General features: G+C 45.1%; 1 protein-coding gene across 1 annotated transcript; it reads left to right on the forward strand.

Annotated features, from left to right (window-relative positions):
• POFUT2 (protein O-fucosyltransferase 2) lies at positions 1 to 24,675 on the forward strand. The gene is made up of 9 exons (XM_006898410.1): positions 1 to 137; positions 2,260 to 2,510; positions 6,215 to 6,359; positions 7,533 to 7,643; positions 13,829 to 13,895; positions 15,273 to 15,398; positions 16,526 to 16,706; positions 17,170 to 17,293; positions 24,522 to 24,675. Exons 1-9 carry the CDS (start codon positions 7 to 9, stop codon positions 24,673 to 24,675), a joined length of 1,290 nt encoding a protein of 429 aa, XP_006898472.1. The 5' UTR covers positions 1 to 6.

A 24,675-nucleotide genomic window follows, 5' to 3' on the forward strand; every position in this document is an offset into this window, starting at 1 on the left:
GGGGCCATGGCGGCCCTCCGTATCGTTTGTCTGCTCCTTTGGGCGGCATCCTGGCCGCCCGCTTCGGCCTCGGGTGAGGAGTTTTGGCCTGGCCAGTCGGCGGCCGATATCTTGTCAGGGGTGGCGTCCCGAAGACGGTAAATATGCCTTTTATACCAACCTAACGGCGGAGACCGGGCGAGTGGCCGGAGAGTGGTCAGAGGATGGGGGGGGCGGTGGTCAGTGGGGGTGGACATCCGCTGTTTTCTTCTCTTCTGCCATCCAAGGTATACGGACGATTTTCGGTCCCTGGACGGACGCAGCTTCCTAGACTCGCAGAAGAGGCAGCTGCTTAGGCCTCGGACTCAATCTTGAAAGGCAGGACAGGGAGATCCCCGTTGACCTGAGTTTGCGGGCACCCAGAATGCGATGCTTGAATTCTGGACTGAGGAAGCCAGCTTTATTTCTTTGTAGGGAATCATTCCATCTCCCTCCAGATGTTGATAGCTTTTAGACATATAAAGCATTATCTATTAATGCCACTTGACATTAAAAGCCACAAAGGCTTTTTAAGGACCTAGTGGGAAGCTGACCTTGGTCTGGGCACTGGGTTGTGGAAATAATAGGATTTTCAGTCCTGGGGGACTTGAAGGGTAAGCCACGGATTACACCATAAATGTCCTCTGTAGCTAGGAAGACTGTCAAGGGGGTGAAAACTAACAGAAGGAGCAGCAACATTAACAGTAACTATTTTAATAGAAATTGGAGGACTCATAGTTGGGTGTTTTATGGAATGGATGTCTTTGGTAAAGGAACTCTAGTAGTATGTTGCTGTAGTGTTGCTCTGCTGACCAAAAGATCCACTGTTCCAGCCAGTTCAGGAGACAGCAAGTCTCCTTCTTTAAATCCAATGAAGAGTTATAAAAGTATTCTTTCTGATAAAAATTTTATTTATGTTAATATGTGTTGGGTTTATTGTTTTTTGCTTGTAGTATCCTGTAATTCAAGTTTGTCTTTCATCCGCTGGAAATATTGAATCATTCTTTTAAATTCTGTGTCAGAAAGTTCCATCAGGCTTTCTGGCTTCAGGAAATCCATTGATACCCTTTGGGGGTGACATCTTGCTTTGCGCTTGTGTAGTGTGTGGCATAGCTTCCTTTCAATGAGACGTTGACACGTTCTTGATTTGAAGACAATGCTCTAGAGATCAGCTGGGCAGCTACCCCTCTTGTGTCTTTCTCTGAATTTCTGACTGAAGGGAAATGTCAGTTCAGAGCCTGTGAGAGCAGCCTCTTGTAGGTAAGCCAGATAAAGGTGCTCCGGATTAAAGGCAAGTTGATTGACTGGGTATGAAGGCACAGGTGTGGAGCCAAATGGGGTGGGACAGACATGAGTGTGGGGTGACACTCAGACCTCAGCTGTCCAGTGTACTCACAGTTGGGGTCCCTACTAAAATTCCAGCTGTCTGTCTCCCACCCAGTGATTTTCACTCAGTGGTCCCTGCCCAGTGGCTCTTGCCCAGGTGCCCTCGCACAGCATCCCCTACCCAAGCAGGGTCCTGGGTCCCCCCAATTGGCTCACCCTTGGATGCTCATCTCCCAAGCAATTGCCAGGGCCCAAGAAAACCCAGTCAGGATCCTACCCGCCTGCCCAATCATGGGCAGTTGGTGTATTGTTATTTTTTAAATGAACCAAATATGGTTTAAAATTCTTAGTTTTCATTCCAGAGCAAGCAATACCATATAACCAACATAAGCACAAACTTTATGGAGGATCTCTGTAATTTTAAGACTGTAAAAGTACTTTTTTCACACAAAACATTTGGAAACTTTTGAAGTAGTAATTTGGACTAAATGATTCAAAGCTTCTAGTTACTGAGATTCCATTGTATTCTTTTTTAATTATTGTAAGTTGTTAAATGGATTCTCGGACTCTGCTACTTCTACTCATGTAGAAAGGATGGGCACTGCCTCTATTTCAGAAACTAGAGGTGGTGGAGGAACCAAGGTTTCCAAGTCCATTCCAACCCATAGAGATCTGTAGGAAAGGGTAGAATTGCCCTATTAAAGAAGCAGACCTCCATATCTTTATCCCACAGGTGGTTAGTGGGTTCAACCCACCAAAAGTGGATTCAGTCTTTTGGTTAGCAACTAATTGTTTAATCATTACTGCTAAAAATCATCTGAAATACAAAAAACAAGCTGTGGATCGTGAGCATGCCCTGGTTTCTGGCACAGAGACCTCACCACTAAAGACCTGTTTGCTTCCTCCCCTGCTCAGATACCTTTTGTATGACGTCAATCCCCCAGAAGGTTTCAACCTCCGAAGGGATGTCTATATCCGCATTGCTTCCCTCCTGAAGACTCTACTGAAGACTGAGGAGTGGGTCCTGGTCCTACCTCCATGGGGTCGCCTCTACCACTGGCAGAGCCCTGACATCCACCAAGTCCGGATCCCTTGGTCTGAGTTCTTTGATCTTCCAAGTCTCAATAAAAACATCCCTGTCATCGAGTATGAGCAGTTCATTGCAGGTAAGGGTCACATGGAGGCTTGGGGCCTATAGTCATTCTGCTCTGGGGTAGATATCAGGCCACATAGAGCCTTGCTGATGCCCATATTCTGGCCACCACCTCCCCTCAGGTTTACCACAGTGCCGTCTCTGCATGACAGTCATAGGGAAGTATATCTGAGGTTGATGAGCTTCTGTGCCTCCCTGTCAGAAACTAGGACACAAATCCATGAAATTAAAACAGCTGCCAGGTGGGTCTCTTTGACAGCATCTAGTCCCCTAGCCAGAATGTTTGACCAGAAGGAACATTGCTACACAAGTTACACTGTGGTAGTTGACTTGACTGTATGGTGTCTTACTGTTTTGTGTGATTTTGTTTATTCTATTTTTAAGTTGAGGAGTTGAAGATTTTTTTTTAGTGTAAAGACATTTGGACCTTCTTATTGGTTTGTCTGTGGAACTCAGTGGCTCAGTCCATAGCTTGTTGCTGTGTCTGCAGTGGTTTAAATCCACCAACTACTCTGAGGGAGAAAGATGGCTCTTAACACTCTCTTATTAAGATTTACAGCCTCATAAATCTGTTGGAAGATTGCTGCAAGTTGGAATCAATTTATTGGCAGTGAGTTTGGTTTTTCAGTTAGTGGTTTGTTTGGAAAACATAAATAAGTGATTCTTTTCCCCCAACAACTTTTGAGAAGACTTAAAGAAGAGTAGGGAGCTCTGGTGGCCTGATCTATAGGTTGTTGAGCTGCTGACCCAAAGGCTAAGCTTCTATAATTATTTGAATCCACCAGCCATTCCAAGGGAGAAAAATGGGCAATCTTCTCTAGTGCTGTTTGCAACCTGCAAAACCCAATGTCAGATCAGCTGTGATTTGGTTCTGACTCCACAGCAACAAGTTGAATTGAAAGAAGAATGAGAGTCTCTGAGTGGTGCAAGCAGTTAAACATTTAACTGCTAACCTTAAGGCTAGAGCTAGAGGTACTTTGGAAGCAAGGCCTGGTGGTCTGCTTCCAGAATCAACCATTGAAAACCCCATGGAACCCAGCCCAACTCTCACACATGGACAGCCAGGGAAAAAGACTGAGTCACAGTTTCTAGGCATGCTGCTACTTTGGCATTTATTGAGTTCTTACACTACAGTCGCCTAGAACATCTAGTTAGCATTCATTGCTCCCCATTGAGAATTTGGCTTCTGTGGCTTCATTTTTCCTGTCCTAGTGTCTCGGATCCCATCACGTTGAATTGGGATTTTTTTGTAAGAGTAAATCTCCAGGTGAACTCTGTGGGCATCATTCATGTTGAAGAAACAGTCCAGAATATGAAACGTGCACTTTTGTCATACATCTTCCCAGACTCACCCTTTGACTTCCTGTGAGCACTTGAAAATAAGAGCTGTGGCTTTGTGATAGTCTCAGGGAAGAGCCCCTGTAAAAGTGTGGCCTGAATGGCTTCTCCGGGTGGGAGTGGTGAGGGGCGGGGACTAAGGACAAACCCTGGAGAGGCGCAGTCCTGGACCAGACCTGAGGAGGTCACTGCCTCTGAGCCCCAGGAGAGCAGGAGGCTGCAGGGGAGGGTGAGGGCCTGTGCAGGACTTTTTGACGACTGTGAGCCCGAGACTGTGCTCTAGGGAAGTGAGAGTTCAGTATTAGAGCAGTGTGGGGGAAGAGCTAAGGCAGAGGAAGAGCCTGTAGCAGAGGCCAGGTCATTTGAGTGCAGCAGGAACAGGAAGCTGGAGGACCCAGCCAGCAGTGCCTCCTCAAGGGCAGTGGCCTGTGCCTTAGCAACGTTTATTCTGTCTTATTGATAACATTTATAAACGTCTTCCAGTCCCTGTTGGAAGCTGTTATTGTTAGATGCCATCAAATCACCCATAACTCACAGTGACCCTGGGAACAACAGAGCTGAGCCTTGTTCTAGCCTGTACCATCCTCGTAATCTCTATCATGCTTAAGCCAGTTATGGTAGTCACTGTCCGTTCATCTTGCTGAGGGTCTTCCTCCCTCTCACTGACCATCCACTACCTTTCCCAGCATCTCCAAGGACTGATTCTTCCTGAAAATATGGCCAAAGTAAAGTGAGATGAAGTTTCACCATCCTTGCCTCTGGAGCAACCTTGCTCTTCCTCCCTGAGGTGCAACCTTGTTGTCCTTCCTCCAAGATATATTTGTTTTTTTGGCAGTTTGTGGTATATTGAGTACTTTTGGCCAACACCATAATTCAAAGGCATTGATTCTTTAGTTTTCCTTGTTCGTTGTCCAACTTTCAGTTACATAGGAATTAATTGAAAAATACTATGGCTTGGATCAGGTGCACCTTCATCTTTAAACTGACATCCTTGCTCTTTAGAACTTTGGAAAGGTCCTTGACAACAGATTTTTCTCAGTGCAACACATCTTTTGATGTTTTTTTTAAAAAGTCTTTTTGATTTCTTGACTGCTGGTATCATAGGTGTTGATTATGGATCCAAATAAAATTGTTGACAATTTCCATATTTTCTCCATCTATCTTGATGACACAACCCTGCTTGCTGAAACTGGGGAGGACCTGAAGCGCTTGCTGCTGAGGGTCAGGGACTGCAGTCTTCAATATGGATTGAGGCTCAATGTCAAGTAGACAAAGATTCTCACCACTGGACCAATTGGCAGCATCAGGATGCATGGTGAAGAGATTGAGATTGTTCACAGCTTTATTCTGCTTGGCTCCACAATCAACACCCTTAGCACCAGCAGCCAGGAAATTAAAAGACGTATTGCGGTGGGAAAGTCTGCTGTTGGGGACCTCTCTAAAGTACTCAAGAGCAACGATGTGTCTCTGGAGACTAAGGTGCGTCTGGTACAGGCCATAGTCTTTCCAATCACTTGTTATGCATCAGAGAGCTGGACAATGATCAGGGAGGATAGAAGGACAATTGATGCTTTTGAGCTTTGGTGTTGGAGAATAGTGCTGAGAGTGCCATGGACTGCTCAGAAAACAAACAGATTCATCCTGGAGAGGGTTAAACCAGGCTGCTCTTTGGAGGCAAGGATTCTGAGGCTTTGTCTGACATACTTTGGTCATGTTGTAAGGAGGGACCCGCCCTTTGAGAAGGACATCATGCTTGGGAGGGTGGAGGGCAGGCGCAAAAGGGGAAGGCCCTCTGGGAGATGGTTTGATTCGGTGACTGGGGCAATAGGGATGAGTGTGTTGGAGACAATGAGATTGGCACAGGACAGAGCAGAGTTTAGGGCTGTTGTACATAGGGTTGCTATGAGTTGCAAGCGACTCGATGGCACATAACAACATCTTGATATTGCCTATTTGTCTGGTGGTGAAGATGGTAGTTCTCTTGATGTTTAGATGTAACCCGTATTGAAGGCTATGGTTTTTGATCTGCAATGAGTACTTTAGCTCTTCTTCACTTTCTGCAAGCAAAATTGCATCATTTGCATAATACAGGTCATTGAGTCTTCCTCAATTCTCAATGCTACATCCTTCTTCATAGAGTCTAGCTTCTCAAAGTATTTGCTGAGCATGCATATTAAATAGATATGAAAACAGGATATAACCATGAAGCACATTTTTCCTGATTTTAAACTATGTGGTGTTCTCTTGCTCAGTTTGGACAATTGGAAGTAGGATGAGGTTAATTGAGAGTCACATTTGTACCAGTGCCTGTTTAGGATAGACCTTGAACACGTTCTCTCAGTTCACTTGTACTGATGAACTTTTTCTGGTCTCTTTCAGAGTCTGGAGGGCCTTTCATTGACCAGGTCTACGTCCTGCAGAGTTACGCCGAGGGATGGAAAGAAGGGAGCTGGGAGGAGAAGATCGATGAGCGGCCGTGCATCGACCAGCTCCTCTATTCCCAGGACAAGCATGAGTACTACAGGTAACACAGCAGGGGTCAGACCACTTCCTGCAGGTTCACAGGTGCCCACTCACATGACCGTCACTCACTACACAACGTTCTGGGGTCGCATGGCTTCACAAGTGCTCCTGACCGCTTGGGAGAGAATTCATACTGCATGGTCCCCAGATAGCCACAGGGCTCCCAGGCATCCTGAATTGTCAGCAACACATCTGTCTGCTTTCTTCCTTAAAACATACAGATAAGGAGTAAGCTTTAAAAATATCTCAGTTCCTCCTGTACCAGTCAGATCTGATTTGACGGTACACTCACACAAAAATAATAAAATTTAAAAAAAAATCTCAGTAAGAGCTGATTCAGACTCTACTGTTTGTTCACTTTTTAAATGCATTTGAATACTCTGCTCTGTCTAAACATCAGTGGCCACCTTAGCTTCACCGTCATAGTCTCTGGAGGGCAGGCAACATTCCAGATGACTTGGCTTTGAAACCTGAGGAATGGAGGTGTTTTACAGAAGACCCTGTCATCTGATGGAGCTGCGGTCTAAGCCTTTTGGCCCTTCAGGTGTGAATTCCCACCAGATCCCTTGAGGGTTGTCCCCTCAGTGTTTTCCCCTGGATTTGTGAGCACTAGTGGCCTAGTCCCTAGCATATTGTGCCATGCTAACCCACAGCCATCGAGTCTCCAGGCATCCGAATCTACCAGCACCACCTTGGGAGAAAGATGAGTGGTCTCCTCCCTCTGTGATTTACAGCCTCAGAAACTGGTGGAGGGTCGCTTTGAGTTGGAACTGACTCAGTGGCAGTGAGTTTGGTTTGAGTGAGAAAAGCCTCTGGGCCTCATCACATCAAACTGAATTCTGTGATTTCTTTTAAAAAATCCCTGAGAACCATCACCAGTAAAGTTCCTCAAGAGAAGCTGTGCTTTCTCAGGGGCTCAAGCCGCCTATACGTGTGTAAACTTCTTGAGTACCATCAAATCAGAACCCACCCATAGCTGACCCTCCAGCAGGTTTTTAAAAGCTGCTAATCACGTGGGAAGAGATTGCCCATCCTTCTCCCTTAGAGCAGCTGGTGGAATTGAATCCTGTGCCTTTGGGATTGCAGTGCAGTTTCTTACCACTAGGCCACTAGACTTACTACTGTTTGAAAATAAACTAAATTGACAGGAAACATGTGGGCTTATGTTTTTCAGAGGATGGTTTTGGGGCTATGAGGAGACAAGAGGTTTGAATGTGTCCTGTCTGTCTGTCCAGGGATCAGCATCCATCATTGCACCAGTTCTTTTGAAGAACACATCCGCACGGTAAGCCCCCCACTACGTCTCCACTTCGCCCACAGGTGCATCGACATCCCACCCTCTGCTGCCAGGGCCAAGCCCCCTCCCCGCCACCTGTGAGTGTGGGGTCCCCAGGGAGTTGGACATCAGTGTGGTGCTTCATCATGACAATGAGGGGGGCATTCCTCCCCAGGAGACAGCTGAGGTTGGAGGCTAGGCAGAGGCTGTGTTCATCCTCAGGTAAATGCATGATAGGGCATCCCCTTGGGGTGAGATGAGCTGTGGTGCTTAGGACACAGCCACCATGCTCACAGGGACATCTCTGACTAGCTGCTGTTCTGATGTTTTTATACTGTAATAGTAGACTCGCTACCCAAGGAACTCCTTTCCTGCAGATCAGGTGACCGTAGGCTACTCCTCCTGAGGGGGAGGTGCATGGGCTGGTGGGCTATTACAGGGATGTTGGGGAGTAAACATAAGCCAGAGCCACTTAGGGCTGAGTGGGGGCGGTGAGCCCAGGAGTCTGCACAGCTAGCTCTGTGATGGCCAGTGATGCTTCTGAGAAGAAGCCAGCAAGGTACCTATTCTGCTGGCATCTTGAGAAGCACTGCTTACAGAGCTGGGGTGGGAGCCCTCATCCAGGTTCTGATCCTCCTCCTGGGAGTGGTATGTGAGTGGTGGTTTTGCTGCCATCCAGAACCCTGTAGGAAAGGAGGAGGGAGGGCAAGGGTAGTCTCTGTGCAGTAATTGCTCCCACTCACCACAAGGTGGCAGGTGGCCTTGGTGAGATTGCCCCCAGATGTCAGAGGAGTGGAGGGCCAGTCTGTATGACCAGCTCTTCAGAGGTGGTGCTGATGGTGCGTTCTGGGGGAGATTGCTCCAGCTGTATCAGTCCTGCAGTAGTACACCCTGCCTGGTGTCTGTCCTCAGCCTCCTGGCAACCCCAGCATTAGAGCAGATGATAGCAGAGCAGGGCCACCCCTCCCCAGACAGCCCCAAGAGTCCCCCTGATGGATTTCGAGGCAAGGGGAGCGAGGTCCTGCACTCTGAGGCTCTGTGCAGCTCCACAGGCAGCAGGAACTACGTCTGCCTGTGCAAACCACCACTGAAGGGAGTGTAGTGTCCCGGGACACTGGCCCAGAGCTCTCCTGCTGGCTTCTTCCAGCTCCCCTGCCATGTTAGAATGATGACTCGAGCGTTGGGTTTTGTGGCGGAAAGGTCTGTATAGCAGATGTTTGTCTGTGCTTAGTCACACTTTCACTTCCAGAAAAGTAGGAGCACGTGTCTGCCACGGGAGGCTGCCCTGGATGCTTGGGTGCTGGGATTTAGTGTCAATACTTCAGAGATCTGTTCTCTTCATCACCATAGCTGGGCTTCAGAAACACACATGGCTAGAACGGTTGGCCTGTGGCACATAAACCTTCCAGTTTTTCTGAAGCTAGCTGGGTATTTCCTGACTTTACCCCCATCCTGCACAGTGGTTGAGTCTCTCGGCTGTGCTTTCTGGGTAGTTGGCTAATTCGGTGAGAAGCAGGATGTTTGAGGCAGATCACTTAATCCCTCAGACCAGGCGTTCCTGTCACTGGTGTGATTGGGTTTGTGTTCACTGCTGACTGGCAAGAAGATTCTTGGCTTTCCCAGGGGTGGCATTTGGTGCCCCACTATGGCCCATTTATGAGGAAGGAGTTTTCACTTGAGCCACACTCTAGAGGAAACTTTATGTATTGTATCCTAAGGCTTATTATCCAAAGGTACTACCTCCAACCTAACTTCTGAATCAGCTGCTGGGTGACAGACAACAGGGAAGCTGGGACACTCGGCATATACCACCCCTCAGCTGTGGGAAACTGGGCCGCACCGACAGTCTCTTTGGTCACATCTTTCTAGTGAGAGCCGTGATGAGGAAAATAGCCAGGCAGCAGCCTGCCCAGGCCCTTCTCGCCCTTTCAGTTCTGTCAGACTTCTGCCCTGCCGTCCACCTGTCCTCATGGGACCTCAAGCCACCCAGCTGTGTCACAGTAGTTGCTTGGTTGATTTACTTGCTTGTTAAGCCCTTCTTCCTGTCTGGCCTGGCTGTGTGTCACAGTGACATCTCATTCCCCTAAACACAGCAGGATGAGTGTGGCAGGCACAGACCTCATGCCTCTTCCAGAAGCCATGGTGCCCACACAATTCCTCCCTTCCACACCCAGACTGTATTATCTTTATTCATTACTGTTTCGTTCAGTTTTATTTCCGAGTGCCTCTTAGTTGACTTCTGCTTTGGGCCCTCTGAATCTTGCAGTCACGTCACTGAGAGCCGTAGAAAATGTAGCCCTGTGACTGACCGCTGACTGCAGAGCTTGTTCTTGGCCAGGCCCCCCTTACACACACACATACCCCCCAGCTGCTGTGCTGTTACAAGACCGAATTCAGATAAAAACCTCATACCATAGAGCTACTCCAACTCATGGTGAGCCCTGTGTGTCTAGCCAAGTCCTCCTCACTTTGAGGAAGCAAGATAATGCCATCTGCATAACACAGGTGGTTCATAAGTCTTCCTCTGATCCTGATCCCACATTATTCTTCAGAGTCCAACTTCTCAAATAATTTGCTGAGCATACAGACTGAAATAGGTATGGAGAAAGACCACAGCCTAGACTTACACTTTACTTATTTTAAACCACACCGTGTTTCCTTGCTCTATTCATACAACAGCTTAGTAGATCAGATAAGTGGATCATTGAATATTCAGACTGGAGCCTTATTCCATGAAGAAGGGGACAAACTATTACTACCGGCAATAAGGGTAAATGTACAGATAGAATAAGGAATAAGAAATGCAAAGTCTAAACACAGCTAGGTCTATTTACTGAAGTTAAGAAACAGGCAAAACTGCTAGTGAGGACACGGAGTGTGGAGATGGCAGTGTGGAGGTGGTGGTGTCGGGAGGGCTTCCTGGCAAGGCCCTGTCCTTGAGCTCTGTGGGAGAGGGCTGGTGTGGGAGTGGCAGCATCACCACTCCAGTGGGATGGTGCACATGTTTGGATTATAAATTTAGTGGTACATAGATTATTATGTAGACTTCTGAATGTGTCAGTTACATTTTCTAATACAGCAAAACTGAGTTTGCCCTTTACTGCCCCAGAGGCAGGCATTCTCAATTATCATAGTCCCTGGTTTACTATGTAGTTAACAAATAAGCCCAATTTACAACCAGGAAAAATCTTGTACCCATGGTAACATGTACTCTATACAGTGTTGCAATATGTAATTTGTTGATGTCATTTTCAGATGTAACATTTGCAACCCTCCATAGATAAATGAAGCTGGAACTTCTAAAGATTCTGATAACAAAAGGCAGTAGTAATTTTTCAGTTGGTTGTTTTTTTTAAAATCTTTAAAATAAGATATTTGACATACAACCAACTTCAAATCTCATCATAAGTTGGGGTCTAACCTGGACCCATTTCTTCAAGAATTATTCTAGTGTCAGCCATCTGTGATGCTCTGTCCCAATTTTTAAACACAAATGCACCATGTCAGATGTGTTTCCACATGACTTGTTTTGAGGGAGAGGATGTTTCCCCACTTACCCCAGGATCTTAGGAGTTCTCATCCTGCACACCACTCTTCCCTCCACAGCCATCTCCCAGGAGCAGCTGTCATGTGGTGTGATTGAATCCACATACATGAGTGGACCTCCAGTGGGTTCCAGGTTTTTATTGTTACCAGCAGGCCATGTTTTTGTAGAGAAGTCTGCACAGATGTGGGGTACACTCAGAACAGGGTGTAAATGGGTTTGTCAGGATCGCCCCACATAGTGAGTGACTCAGAGAAATCCCCTTCTCAGTGGGCACATAGCAGTCTCTGGGCATCGCAGTGCTGAAAGATAGTCTCTGGTCTGGTTGCTTGTCTTAGATTTCAGAGTAAGATCATGCCTAAAAGCACTTTTGAAACCCTTCCCCCCGCCCTACTATTTCTTTTGCCCATGTTTTTTTTCTTCCTCTGCCAAATGACTAAGTTTTATGTATTTATCAATCCATTGTAATGATTTCCAGGATTTCTTCATTGCAACATACAACATCTTAAATATTCTTTCCCAGTGTGCTTTGGTTGTGTCCATTTCTGCAGTTAACGGTGAGCCCTCTGACAGGTATTTTGGCAGAAGTGAGGGTAAGGTTCTGACTGTGCCCCCAGAAGCACCCACGCCCCAGCACAGGGTGTGCATGGCACCTTCCTCCCATCTGTCAGCTCTGTGCCATCCATCCTGAGTAGATGCCAGGGTTTCTGGGCTGGCTCCTCTGGTTGCAGGGAGGGAATCAAGGCTTAACTGTTAACCGTCTTTTCGGCCTGAGATAGTCACAGTAAGGAGTATCTCCTCCCTGTCCCAGCTGTGACCAGTTTCATCAGAGTAAATACTGACTTGTCGGCCCTGTGCCCATAGCCGCATGGCTCTGCTCCTTTACCTGGTAATGAGCTAAGTCACGAGTGTTCTAATTTCATACCTACCATCTTAGTTATTTGTCATAATGTCTTAATAATTTACTGCTAGGCTGTATTATTTTTTTCTCTTTGTTTTGTGTGTGATCCTCTTTGCATCATAGTCACAAAGGAATCTGATGTCACTTGCTTCAGTTTTTAGAGTTAATCAGAGTCTGAACAATAAATGACCAGTATGTATTCCTGTGACCCAAGAAGACTAGTAATGTTGTTTTTAGATGCCCTTGTATTGACTACAACTCATAATAACCCATAAACAACATACCTGAACCTCACCTTGTGCCATCCTGCTGGTCTGACATGCTCAAGCCCATTGTTACAGTCACTATGCCAGCCCCTTTCAGTGAGGGGTTTCCTCTCTTTCCCAGAACCTCTTTCACAGCATGATATGTCTTTCCAGTGACTGGCCCATCCTAACAATATGCCCACGGTATGTGAGATGAAGTGTCACCGTCCTTGCCTCTGTGGGGCATCCTGGTTGTGCTTCCTCCAAGACAGGTCCATGTGTTCTTTCATCAGTCTATGGGATAGTCTGGATTCTTTGCCAACACCACAGTTCAAAGGCATCGATTCTCATTCAGTCTTCTTTTTTCATTGAAAACACCATGGCTTGGATCAGGCTAATTGTTGTTGTTTGGTGCAGTCAGATATGACTCAAAGTGACCCCGTGAACAACAGATCTGAACCCTGTCCTGTCCTGGGTCCTCCTCATCTCTGACATACTAGAGCCTGTTGCTGCACTTTTCTGTCCATCTCATTGAGGGTGTTCCTTTCTTTCACTGACCTTTTTCAAGCACGATGTCTTTCCAAGGAATAGCCCCTCCTGACAAAATGCCCAGAGTATGTGAGACAAAGCTTCGCCATTCTTGCCTCTAAGGAGCACTGTGGCTGAACTTTCTCCAAGACTTACCTGCCATCCAGCTTTCTCCAAGACTTACTTTTGGCCATCCGTGGGATATTCAGTATTCCAACATCCAACTAACTCAAAAGCATCAGTTCTTTTTCTTTCATCTTTATTCATTGCCCAGCTCTCAGATACATAGCAAGTGATTGAAAAGACCATGGACTGAATCAGGTGTACCTTGGTCTTTAAACTGGCATCTTTCTTGACTGCTGATACCAAGGGTGTTGATTGTTGATTCAAGTAAAATGAAATTGTTGACAATTTCAGTCTTTTCTCCACCTGTCATGATACTGCCTCTCAGTACAGTGGTGAGAATTTTTGGTTTTGGTTTTGGTTTTGTTTTGTTTTTCAGTTTTTAAAAAAAATTTTCTTTTCTTGACATTGAGATGCAGTATTGAAGGCTGTAGTCTTTGATCTCCTACAGCAAGCACATCAGGTCTTCATCACTTTGATCTGCATAACAAAGTTTATTGATAAGTCTTCCTCCAGTCCTCTTGCCATATTCTTCTTCATAGAGTCCAATCTCCTGATTATTTCCTTAGCATACTGATTGAATAAGTATGGAGAAAGGATATGACCATTTCTTCCACACCTTGCTTGATTTTAAACCATGCGGTGTTCCTTTGCTCTATTCATAGCTTATTGGTCTACGTATAAGCTTTGTCTAAGCATAATTAAGTGTTCTGGGATTTCCATTCAGGCTGATAGTCCCCTCAGAAGTAGTTCTACTTTAGTCCTTGGCCCAGGGTTCTGTCATTTTATTCTTTCTGGAAAGTGTGATATAATTGTAAAATAAACTGCTTATTTTTCTTTTGTTTAATAACAGATCAGTGATGTTGGACAGAGCTGAGAACCTGCTCCATGACCACTATGGAGGGAAAGAGTACTGGGATGTGAGTGTTTCCTGGGCCACTTCTCAGTTTGGGTCATTTGAATTTGTTAGTCAAGGTCTAAAAAAATTAAAATAATCAAAAACTCTATTTGCCAACCTTGCTGACTGAAGGACATACAGCTTTTAGAAGCAATGGGTGTAGACTGAGAAGATTCATCCACCGGGCAACAGCAAAGACACTGCAGATTCTCCTCGGCCGCTGGGCAGGGGAAGTCCTCAGGTGCCCGCTGGCCGTCAGCCCTCTCCGGGATTTAGGAGGTTGAGGTGTGCTGAGTAGGACAGAGGGGGTGTGCGTCCTGAGTGAGAGCCCTCCTCTGCTCTAGTATTTGTCCTTGTCTCAGGGGAGCGGGAAAAGCCATTCCTAATCAGGGAAGTGCCTTGGCCTTGCAGGATTCCTTTTGGGTGTCTGGTCAGTGTCTTCTGCTGCTGTTTCCTTCTTCACCATTATCAACACAGTAATGCTGTTACTCCTGCCCATGTGTCATTGTCCCACCATCATCAGCCTCTGAAGGCTGCATCCCTCCCTCAGCCAGAGTGCCCCTTACTCTCCAAAGACTGATCCTGGAATGTTGTTGTTTTTATGTGCTGTCGAGTCGACTACAACTCATTGTGACCCTATGCACAATAGCTTTGAACCCTGCCCTATCCTGAGCCAGTCTTACTGTCTCTGACACACCTACCCCCAGTACCCGAGTCATGATGTCAGTCCATCTCATCTGGGGTCTTCCTCTCCTGTGCTGTCCCTCTACCCTTCTAAGCATGAGGTCCCTCACCAAGGACTGGTCCCTCCTGAAAACATTCCCAAAGTATGTGAGACGGAGCTTCAAAATTCTTGTCTCTGAGGATAAGTGTGTTAATAGTCTTCCTCTTAATTGTGTATTACTACAATCAGTTAATTAATTACAACTACTCAGATTCAACTCATTCCCATTGGGTTGGAACTGACTCATAGATGGCTCTTTAGCAGATTTTCCGAATCTGTAAATCACATGGAAGGAGCTTTCCAATTGTTCTCCCTCAGAGCAGGTGGTGGATTTGAACTCGTACCTAATCATTTGCATTGCAACTCTATACCACAAAGTGACCAGGGCTCCCTAATTGTAACTAAGATGGACTTAATTCCATTAACTGACATTATGACTCTGTTTACAGTGAGACTCCCTTAATGCATAGTGGTTGTCATTACGTTCTTTAAGATGGTTCTTACAGTGATTAGCAGGACAGGAGCTGAGAGGACTCTATCAGTAGGCCAGGATGAAAGTGGAAAGAGAGAATTGACCTTGACCTATTTGTGGAATACCTATTGGGACACTTGAGGGTGCACCCTTCACTAGTGGGTATTCTAGTATCCCCAAAAGCTTTCCTCTCGGCCCCACAGACCCGGCGGAGCATGGTGTTCGCCAAACACTTGCGGGTTGTCGGGGATGAGTTCAGGAGCCGCCACCTCAACTCCACTAATGAAGCCGACAAGATCCCCTTCATGGAGGACTGGACCAAGATGAAGGTAGCTTCCCTGGTTTTTTTGGCAAGAGAGTGTGTATGTGACTGCTGTAGAGGCACAACACTCGTCCTTGCTTTAGAAAAGTCTCCATCACAAGGGCACGATCCCTAGGGCTGAGGGGAGCCTGAGGCCTGGGTATGTGAGCTCCACATCCCGTGTGTCTCTGGCCCCAGGTCTCCTAGCCTCCATGTGACCTTAGTTCTCATGAAGAATCATTCTGTCACCAGTAAAATAGAAATGCTGCATATCCCAGTAACCTACAGGGGTTACGTTTAGCAGAAAATGAGATGGCAAATCAGAGTCAACCGTAAAAGGGGGTGAGAGTGTCCATTGAGAGCCACTCTCATGACATGAGCCTGAAGGAGAGCGCACTAAACTTCTCCAGATCACCCCACACACTGTTGTTTCTCTTTTAGTGTAGCTTCCTACTTGGGTTTTTTTCCCCTGGAAGGTTGGTTTCTCCTATAATATATTCTTAGCACATATATGTCTTAAAATCAATGTTACTTTTAAACATTTTATTGAGGTTATTTTTAACAACAAGTGTTTCACAACTGACCTGTTACAGGACATTGGGCTGTTTAATAATGGAAGGGCATTTTCAAGTAATAATTGTTAGGCTGTTTGTATAATCTTTACTTAAGAGGAAAATATTAAGATGGGGTTTTTAATTTATTCATTTGTATTTTTTTTAAGTATCTCCTAACCATATGTATTTGAGATAAAAGGGTCTGTGGGAATTTAGCACTTTATGGACTTAAAAAGACATCAGTGGTATCAGATAATATCTGGAAAGGTCTCTTAGATATAGCTCTGGAGTACACCTCCACCTTGACCCCCAGTATCTCAAGGACTCTCCACCCCTATGGCTTCCTGCTTCCTACGTACTCCCACCCATCTCAGATTTTCCCCTGGACGGCTTCTCCCATTCCCCAGCTGCTTAAGTGGAACCCTCCCTGGGATTACTGGGTATAAGACCATGGAGTGAAGAAGTGATAAGTAAGGTATCACAGACCCTTTGCCCTTTAGCCTGACTTCCAAGTGGACCTACCCATATTCCATGCCTGACACAGTTGCTAATACGGATCCTCTGTGTTTAGCTTCAGTGTATCTTATTTATGTTTTGCTAGGTCAAATTGGGTTCTTCACTGGGGGGTCCTTACCTTGCCGTGCATCTGAGAAGGAAGGACTTCATCTGGGGTCACAGAGATGATGTGCCCAGTCTGGAAGGTGCTGTGAAGAAGATTCGCAGCCTCATGAAGACTCACCACCTCGAAAAAGTATTTGTAGCCACAGATGCTGTGAGGAAAGGTATGGAGTTGGGACTTTCAGCTTACACCTGTCTCTGCTGGACCTGATTAGGCCCTGGTGATGTAGTGTATTACATGTTGGATTGCAAACTGAAAGATTGATGGTTCAAATCCACCAACCACTCTACAGGAGAAAGATGGACATTCTCATCCTGTTAAGATTTACAACCTCAGAAACATAATGGCGGGTCACCATGAGTTACAAGTGACTTGAAGGCATCGATTTGGGTTTTTGGATTAGGCATCTCTCAGAAACCTTTCCTCATGCAGTTCCTAGGAGAGTCAAGCTAAACTTTGTCCTCCTTCTTACCTCTACCTGCTGCACTGGTACCATCTTTGTCTCTTCCTCTTTCTGACCTCTTCTGAAGCTTTTGCACATGGCAGAGTATCCATGTCTTTTGTTACAAATGCATTACTGTTTGCCCTGTGACTCCAACTCACAGGCCTCTTCCTGTACCTTGCAGACTATGAAGAGCTGAAGAAACTCCTGCCCGAGATGGTGCGGTACGAGCCCACATGGGAGGAGCTGGAGCTCTACAAAGATGGGGGCATCGCCATCATCGACCAGTGGATCTGCTCCCACGCCAGGTGGGCCCATATCCACACTTGCAGGATGAGTGCAGGGTTGTTTATAAGCAGTCTTAGCTGCTCAGCTACTTAGTCGTAGGCACAAGTGTTTGTCTGTGTCAGCACTCAGTTACCACCTCTGGTTTGCTGTCTGGTGTCTGTCTGCACTCAGTCACCACCTCTGGTTTGCTTTCTGGTGTCTGTGTCTGCATTCTGTCACCGCCTCTGGTTTGCTGTCTGGTTGCATGGCAGTGTCTCCTTGGGCTGATGTTCATCTCTCATTTAATCCTTTTGCTCTCATTTGCAGAGGTGTTTACAATAGATTGTTGTTAAAGCGTCTTCCAGAGCCCTACCCTCTATCCTGTCTCGTTTTTACTCTTTCTCTATCCCTGCTCCTATCTGCCATACCACTATGGCTGTCTAGTCCACTGCTTATGTCCTCATTTAAGTATGTAGCATGGATCATCAAAGACTTTATGTAGGGAGCTCTGGTGGCCTAGTGGCAAGAAACTGTACTGCAATCCCAGATGTGCCTGGTTCGAATCCACCTGATGCTCTGCTGGAGAAGGAGGGACAATCTCCTCCTATACCAGTCAGATCTGATTTGATGGTACAATGCACAAAAAATAATAAAATTTAAAAAAAAAGACTTTATGCAGGATACCCTACGAGTCAAGAAGCATCAGGCTCCTTTTTTCACCATTTTCATGGAATAATGGGGATTGCTTAGTGAGCTGGAAATAGGACATGAGGGCAGAGGACCAAGAGAATCTCTCTTAAAGGGCCAGAGGAAGTGAGAATAGCACAGACCTTCATCACCCCAGAGCATAAAGACGATAGAGAGCCCATAGCTCAGCCCCATGGTACCTCTAGAGCCACAGCAACAGATTCATTTATTTATTGTTGACTCACAGTTATGGTACCAAGAATGGGGTTTACTAGGGAAATACGTTGGAAAGTAGAGGAGGCAAAGACTATACCCAGTGCAAATCCAAACTTTAGCCCAGCAGTCCAGGCCACAATTCCTAGTTAGTCCAGTGTCTGATTTTAGTTAAGCAACACAGATTCAAGAAGCCTTTGGTTTCCTCAGTCATTCAGCAAAGTTTTCCTCGGAGTGGTTATAAGTCACCTTCTCCTTCAAGTCTTATAAGGATAGCAAAACATTTTACTATGACCTTTAACTCAGGGCTCCTCTGGTTATACCCCACAGTTTCTCCACAGCAATGCCAAAGTCTGTCCACCACCATCACTAGGGTCTTGCTCCAGTCTCCCTAAAGTCTTACTGTGCACAAATCTTGTTCTTCAGTGTGGGAAGCTTGCCCACATGCACATACTTGTGCACGCTCTCTTGCTCTGTTATTCTAGTTCCACAACTGTTGATAATTTCCAAGAAGATTCATCAACAATCTGCATTATGCAGATGACACAACCCTGCTTGCCGAAACTGAGGAGGACTTGAGGCGGTTGCTGCAGAGGGTCAAGGACTGTAGTCGTCAATATGGATTGAGTCTCAACATCAAGAAAACAAAGATTTTCACCACTGGACCAGTTGGCGGCATCATAATGGATGGTGAAGAGATTGAGATTGTTAACAGCTTTCGTTTGCTTGGCTCCACAGTCAACACTCTTGGCAACAGCAGCCAGGAAATTAAAAGACATATTGTAATGGGAAAGTCTGCTGTTAGAGACCTCTCCCAAAGTATTGAAGAGCAGTGATGTCACTCTGGAGACTAAGGTGTGTCTTTGCAATCTCTTGCTGTGTGTCAGAGAGCTAGACCATAACTAGGGATGATAGAAGGAAACTTGATGCCTTTGAGCTGTGGTGTTAGAGAAGAATATTGAACATAATAACATGGACTGCTAAGAAAACGAACAGTTTCAACCTAGAGAGAGTTAAACTGGGCAACTCCTTGGAGGCAAGGATTCTAAGCTTCTGCTGACATACTTTGGACATGTTGTAAGGAGGGACCGGTCCTTGGAGAGGGATGTCATGCTTGGGAGGGTGGAGGGACAGGGCAGGAGAGGAGGACCCTCTATGAGGTAGATTGATTCAGTGACGGGTAATTAGGGTAGGTGTGTTGGAGACAGATTGGCGCAGGATAGGGCAGAGTTTAGGGCTGTTGTACATAGGGTTGCTGTGAGTCACAGGCAACTGGACGGCACATAACAGCAATAACAGTGTGTCTTCAGTTAAGGTAACCAGAGACCAGAGGAAGCTTAATGTAATGACTGAAAAAAGCCAACTTTAGACTAACACTGCAGAGATGTAGAGCCAGATAGAATGAGGCCTATGTCTCTATATGACAGGTGAGGTTAGAACTCAAGTCAGAGCACACTAAGCAAAACAAAATATTTATACATTACTTTCTGTTTTCATAGAGTTTTCAAAAGCTTTTTATTTAAGAAGTAGATGACCCATCCTGCTTCCTAGTTTGTCTTAAGCAGGGAGCTCCACCAAAACCCATCCATGATGGAAAACCCTTTTGGAATTTGACTCACTAGTGTCAAAGATTTCAGTATCACAGCAACCTCAAGTACAGTACAGCAAACTTGACAAATGCTGCACCACTTACTAACAACTTTCTAAATATAATCACCGAATTTTAAATATGGAGGCCCGCCCACCAGATCCTTTTTGTCCACACAGGTTTCCCACCCGTGCTTATTGTAAACGAGATCAGATACAGTTAATCAGCTTATACTTAGTTGCTAACACAATTTAGAAGTGTCCAAATAGTTTACCCCGGTTCTCAAGTAAGTCATAAGAACTTACCCACCAGGATCCAACTTCACCAGGCTACAGGCTCACTCAGGCAGGACCAGACTGAGTTTTAAATACCAAGGCTCGCCAACCAGATCCTGTTTGCCCACACAGAGGCTTCCCGCCCAGGCTGATTATAAACAAGATCAGATACAGTTAATCAGCTTACGCTTGATTGCTGTGAGTCAGTGCTGACACCTAACAACATCTTTCTGTTTTCAGAATTTCCAGATACTCCATTTTTTTCTCCACTGTTTATATAAGTGTGTATATATGTGAAAAATGTTTTGTGAATGACAATGTTGTGTGGCTCTCACTATCTTCTTTCCATTTTTCACTTAACTGCTGTGTTTGAAGCTTTGCCCACTCTAGTTCATTGAATGCATGGACCTTTAGCGATTTGTTGTTGTTGTTGTTGTTGTTAAGCGCCTTCGAGTCACAGGCGACTCATAGCGACCCTATGAAGGAGAGTCCTCGACACTTGGGTGCCTTTCATCCTCTCTCCAGGTTCATAGGGTTTCCGGAGGCAAGCTATTGTGGAAGTGGATGCCACTCCTCCTTTCACGCTTGTTGTAATCGGGGAGCTCCACCCCACTCTCTGTCCACATTGGGTAGCCAACCATTAACGCATTTGACACATCAGTGCCACAGTGTTCAGCCTCACAGCAACCACAAGTGACCACGGCATAGAAACCAAGATAATTCATGCCAGCCAGGCTGCAGTGAATGGCCTTGTTTTTATCCTGTCAGGCCCTTCAGAGCAAGATTTTTCATGTGTGTAAACAGCAGAGTGAAAGCAGGAGGTGCAGTGGTCACATGATTTCCCGAGACCCTGACAGATTGGACACTATAGCACACAGTTCAGCTATGCCTCTTGTTTTTTCAAATCAAAGCCAATGTTTAGTATTCTCCAACATCTGATTATTGCCAACTTGAAACACTAGTGGTGCAGTGCTTGGTGGTGCGAATATACCAGCCACTCTGCAGAAGGATTGGGCAGTCTGCGTCTATAACAGTTCACGTCCATGAAAACGCTGTAGGGAAGTTCTGCTCTGTCCTACAGGGTTGCTCTAAATCAGGAAAACAAAAGTGGGTTAGGTTTGGGGTTCAGATAGAAAGGAGAATCATATTTTTATTTTCCTTTCTCTAGAAAGTATGAGCGTCCTCGCATGTGCTTGTTAGCCATTCAGGTCTCCTTTCTGAACTAAGTTTACTTTTCATTTAACAAAAAGTTAAAGGAATTTAATTAAGAAATATACCTCTGTTCATTTCTTGGCCTGTTATGGATTATTCTGTTTGTCTCTTACTTTATATTAGTATTTTCATCACAGTTTAATATACATAGAGAAATTTTAATATGTACAGTAGATTTCCATAAAGTGAATAGGCTCATGTCCATACTGGCTTTTTGTTTTGTTTTTCATATTTTTTAATTCATTTTCTTATAGTAATTCGTATACATTGTGTTTTATTCAATTTTTCATTTATATTGTTTGTTACAATCATTCATATACATTGTATTTTATATACTAAATTACCCTGGATCTGTGACTGTCATTACACTCTCTTTTCAAGTCCTCAATGACTCTTTCCCATTCCTTCACCCTCTCTTGTCCACCCACTAAACTCTACTATCTTGGTGATTACTACCCTGCCCCTTTTCCCCTTTACCCTTCCCCTTTTGGACATTTCTTCACATCTTACTAGTTATCCTTCTATTTGTAATTATAACTGTATTATCCAGTATTTGTTATTTCGCTCAGTGTAATACTCTCTAGACTTTCCTAAGTTATATAGTATTTTACAAAATCATTATTTTTTAGTGCTGCATAGTATTCCATTGTGTGAATATATCACAATTTCTCAGTCCATTTGTTGATGGACATGTAGGCTGTTTTCATATTTTTGCTATTTTGAATAGCATTGCTGTGAGCATAGGTGTACATATCTCCATTTGTGTATCAGTTCTGTTTTCCTTGGTATGTTCCTAGAGGTGCAGTAGCTGGAACATAAGTGATTTTGTACCACAGCTTTTTTTTAGGAAACACCAAACTGTCTTCCAGAGTGGTTGTACCATTTTACATTCCCACCGGCAGTGCATGAGAGTTCCTATCTCTCCACACCCTCTCCAACATTTATTACTTACTGTCCTGTTAAACTTTGGTACTGCTACTGGAGTTAAATGGTATCTCACTGTGGTTTTGATTTACATCTCTCTGATTGCAGTAAGCATTTCTTCATGTGTCTGTTGGCGGTCTGAATGTCTTCCTCTGTGAAAAGTCTCTGCCCATTTTGTTACGGGTTATTGGTCTTTTTCTTGTGGAGGCCCTGTCAGATTCTTTGACATTTCATCTTGAGACCCTTTTCTGAGATGTCATTGCCAGAAGTTTTTTCAAAAATCTCAATTTTATATATATGCTAGATTGTTGAACCATTTCCGTTTGACTCTTGTATTCTGTTGGGAAAAGTTTTTGATGACCACAGAGCCTTAATTTTTAAAAGATCCTGTTTGTTCATTTATCCTCTCCTGATTGTGCATTTATAGCTATACTTGCAAGCCTATTTATGTCATTGACTAGGCCTTCTAAGTTTCATCCCATTTTGTCACTTAAGATCCTTCTGGTTTGGGGCTTTACTCACAGGTCGCTGATCCACCTTGAGTTGATTTTAGCATATAGTGTGAGATGTGGATCCTATCTCTGTTTTCTGCAGGCAGATACCTAGTTTTGTCATCACCATTTCTTGAAGAAGTATAGCGCACAAGTTGTGTTAGATAAATATGAATAAGTAATTGAGAGTCCAGTTTAAAATGAAACACACAGTCACTCATTAGCTGTTGAAGCCATCTGCATGGCTATTTCTTTGGCCACAAAGCTGCACTTTAACATGAAACAACCAAAGTGAAGAAGTCAGATGTGAAGGGAGCATAGTTGACAGAAGGAGAAGAATTAATTGACGCCTTTGAGCTGTGGCGGTGGAGAAGGGCACTGAGCATCCCATGGATGGCCAAAATAACAAATATATCTTGGAGAGGGTGCAGCCAGCGCCAGAGTGCTCTCTGGAGGTAAAGATGATAGGAGGGACTATTCCTTGGAGCAGGACATGATGCTTGGAAAGACTAAGGGTTGGCGAAGGAGGGGAAGACCCTGGACCAGGTGAATTGACACAGTGACTGCTACAGTGGGCTCTAGTGTGTCAGGAGGTGTGAGGTTGGCACAAGACAGGACAGGGTTCAGATCTGTTGTTCACAGGGTCGCTATGGGTCATACTCAATAGCATCTAACAAAAACAGCAGCAACAACAGACGTATGTGAGGGCAGTCTCTGAAATTAACTTTCAGGTAACCTGCAAGACAAGTCAGTGGAAAATCAAACTGAAACAAAGATTATTTTTAAAAGATGGAAAAACAGAGCAGAACATAAGACGCAAATAAACATGGCCCAGTAATCTAGCGTTTATATAATTGAGATCTCAGAAGGAGGAAAGAGAGAACTGTTGGATCAAACAATAGATGAAGAGACAATGTCCAAGAACTCCCCACCCAGATGAAGGACATCAACTCTTAGACACCATCGTGAAAGCAGCCAGCACTGCCCTTATGAAGGGAACAGGTCTTTTTTCCCCTCTGGTTTCTTTTCTAACCGTTTTCTCCTATTGTTGTTATGCTCTGTTGAGTTGCCTATGACTGTTCACAACCTAGTATACAACAGCCCTAAACCCTACTCTATCCTGTGTCAATTTATGTTCTCTTACACACCTACCCCCATTACTTCATTCACTGATTTAATCCATCTCATCCAGGGTCTTTCTTGCTCTGTCCCACCCCCCCTCAGCATGATGTCCCTCTCTAAGTACTGGTCCCTCCTTGCAACATGTCTAGATTAGGTCAGATGGAGCTTCAGAATTCTTGCGTCCAAGGAGCAGCTTGGTTTCACTCTCTCTAGGGTGAACCTGTTTGTACTCCTAGCAGTCCATGGTATATTCAGAACTCTTTTCCAGCACCACAATTCAAAGGCATAAATTCTCCTTTCATCCCTAATCGTTGTCCAGCTTTCTGATGCATAGCAAGTAATTGCAAAGACCATGGCCTGAATCAGGCACTCCTTAGTCTCCAGACTGACATCGTTGCTGTTCAGTACTTTGGAGAGGTCTCTGATAGCAGATTTAGTCTCTGTTTTTTAAAAGAAACAGTTTAACAGTTGCATTTCTTCTGCTTGAGTTATGCTTAGCTTCTTAAATCTCTCTACTTATCTGCTCATTTTTTTACTGTCACTGAATTTGGAATGAAAAGAACCACAGAGGTCCCATGGCATGGGGCAGGGAACTGGAGCCATCACCCAGTCAAAGGGCAGGCTCTTGTGATTACAGGACAGCAATGGATGGGCGGGTGTCTGGGGGGTGGGGGGTGGAGAGTGAGTGTGTGTGTATGAGAGAGAGATATTTGCTGGTACTGTTTAATGCCACTCACCCTCTTACATTACTCTGTAGGGTTTTTATTGGCACTTCATTCTCAACCTTTTCCTTTCGGATTCATGAAGAAAGGGAGATCCTGGGATTGGATCCCAAGACGACATACAACAGATTCTGTGGCGACCAAGAGAAAACATGTGAACAGCCCACCCACTGGGAGATTGTGTACTGA

The sequence above is a fragment of the Elephantulus edwardii genome, unplaced genomic scaffold, assembly GCF_000299155.1.
Source record: "Elephantulus edwardii isolate Elephantulus edwardi_28Jun2011 unplaced genomic scaffold, EleEdw1.0 scaffold00228, whole genome shotgun sequence".
NCBI classification, from domain to species: domain Eukaryota; kingdom Metazoa; phylum Chordata; class Mammalia; order Macroscelidea; family Macroscelididae; genus Elephantulus; species Elephantulus edwardii.

What these genes read in the sequence shown, in the direction of transcription:
- POFUT2 (XM_006898410.1), top strand. Translation starts at nt 7, where the DNA reads ATGGCGGCCCTCCGTATCGTTTGTCTGCTCCTTTGGGCGGCATCCTGG. An exon ending in GTATGAGCAGTTCATTGCAG is followed by an intron (nt 2,511 to 6,214) that starts GTAAGGGTCACA and finishes GGTCTCTTTCAG; the next exon opens with AGTCTGGAGGGCCTTTCATT. An exon ending in GACAAGCATGAGTACTACAG is followed by an intron (nt 6,360 to 7,532) that starts GTAACACAGCAG and finishes TATGTTTTTCAG; the next exon opens with AGGATGGTTTTGGGGCTATG.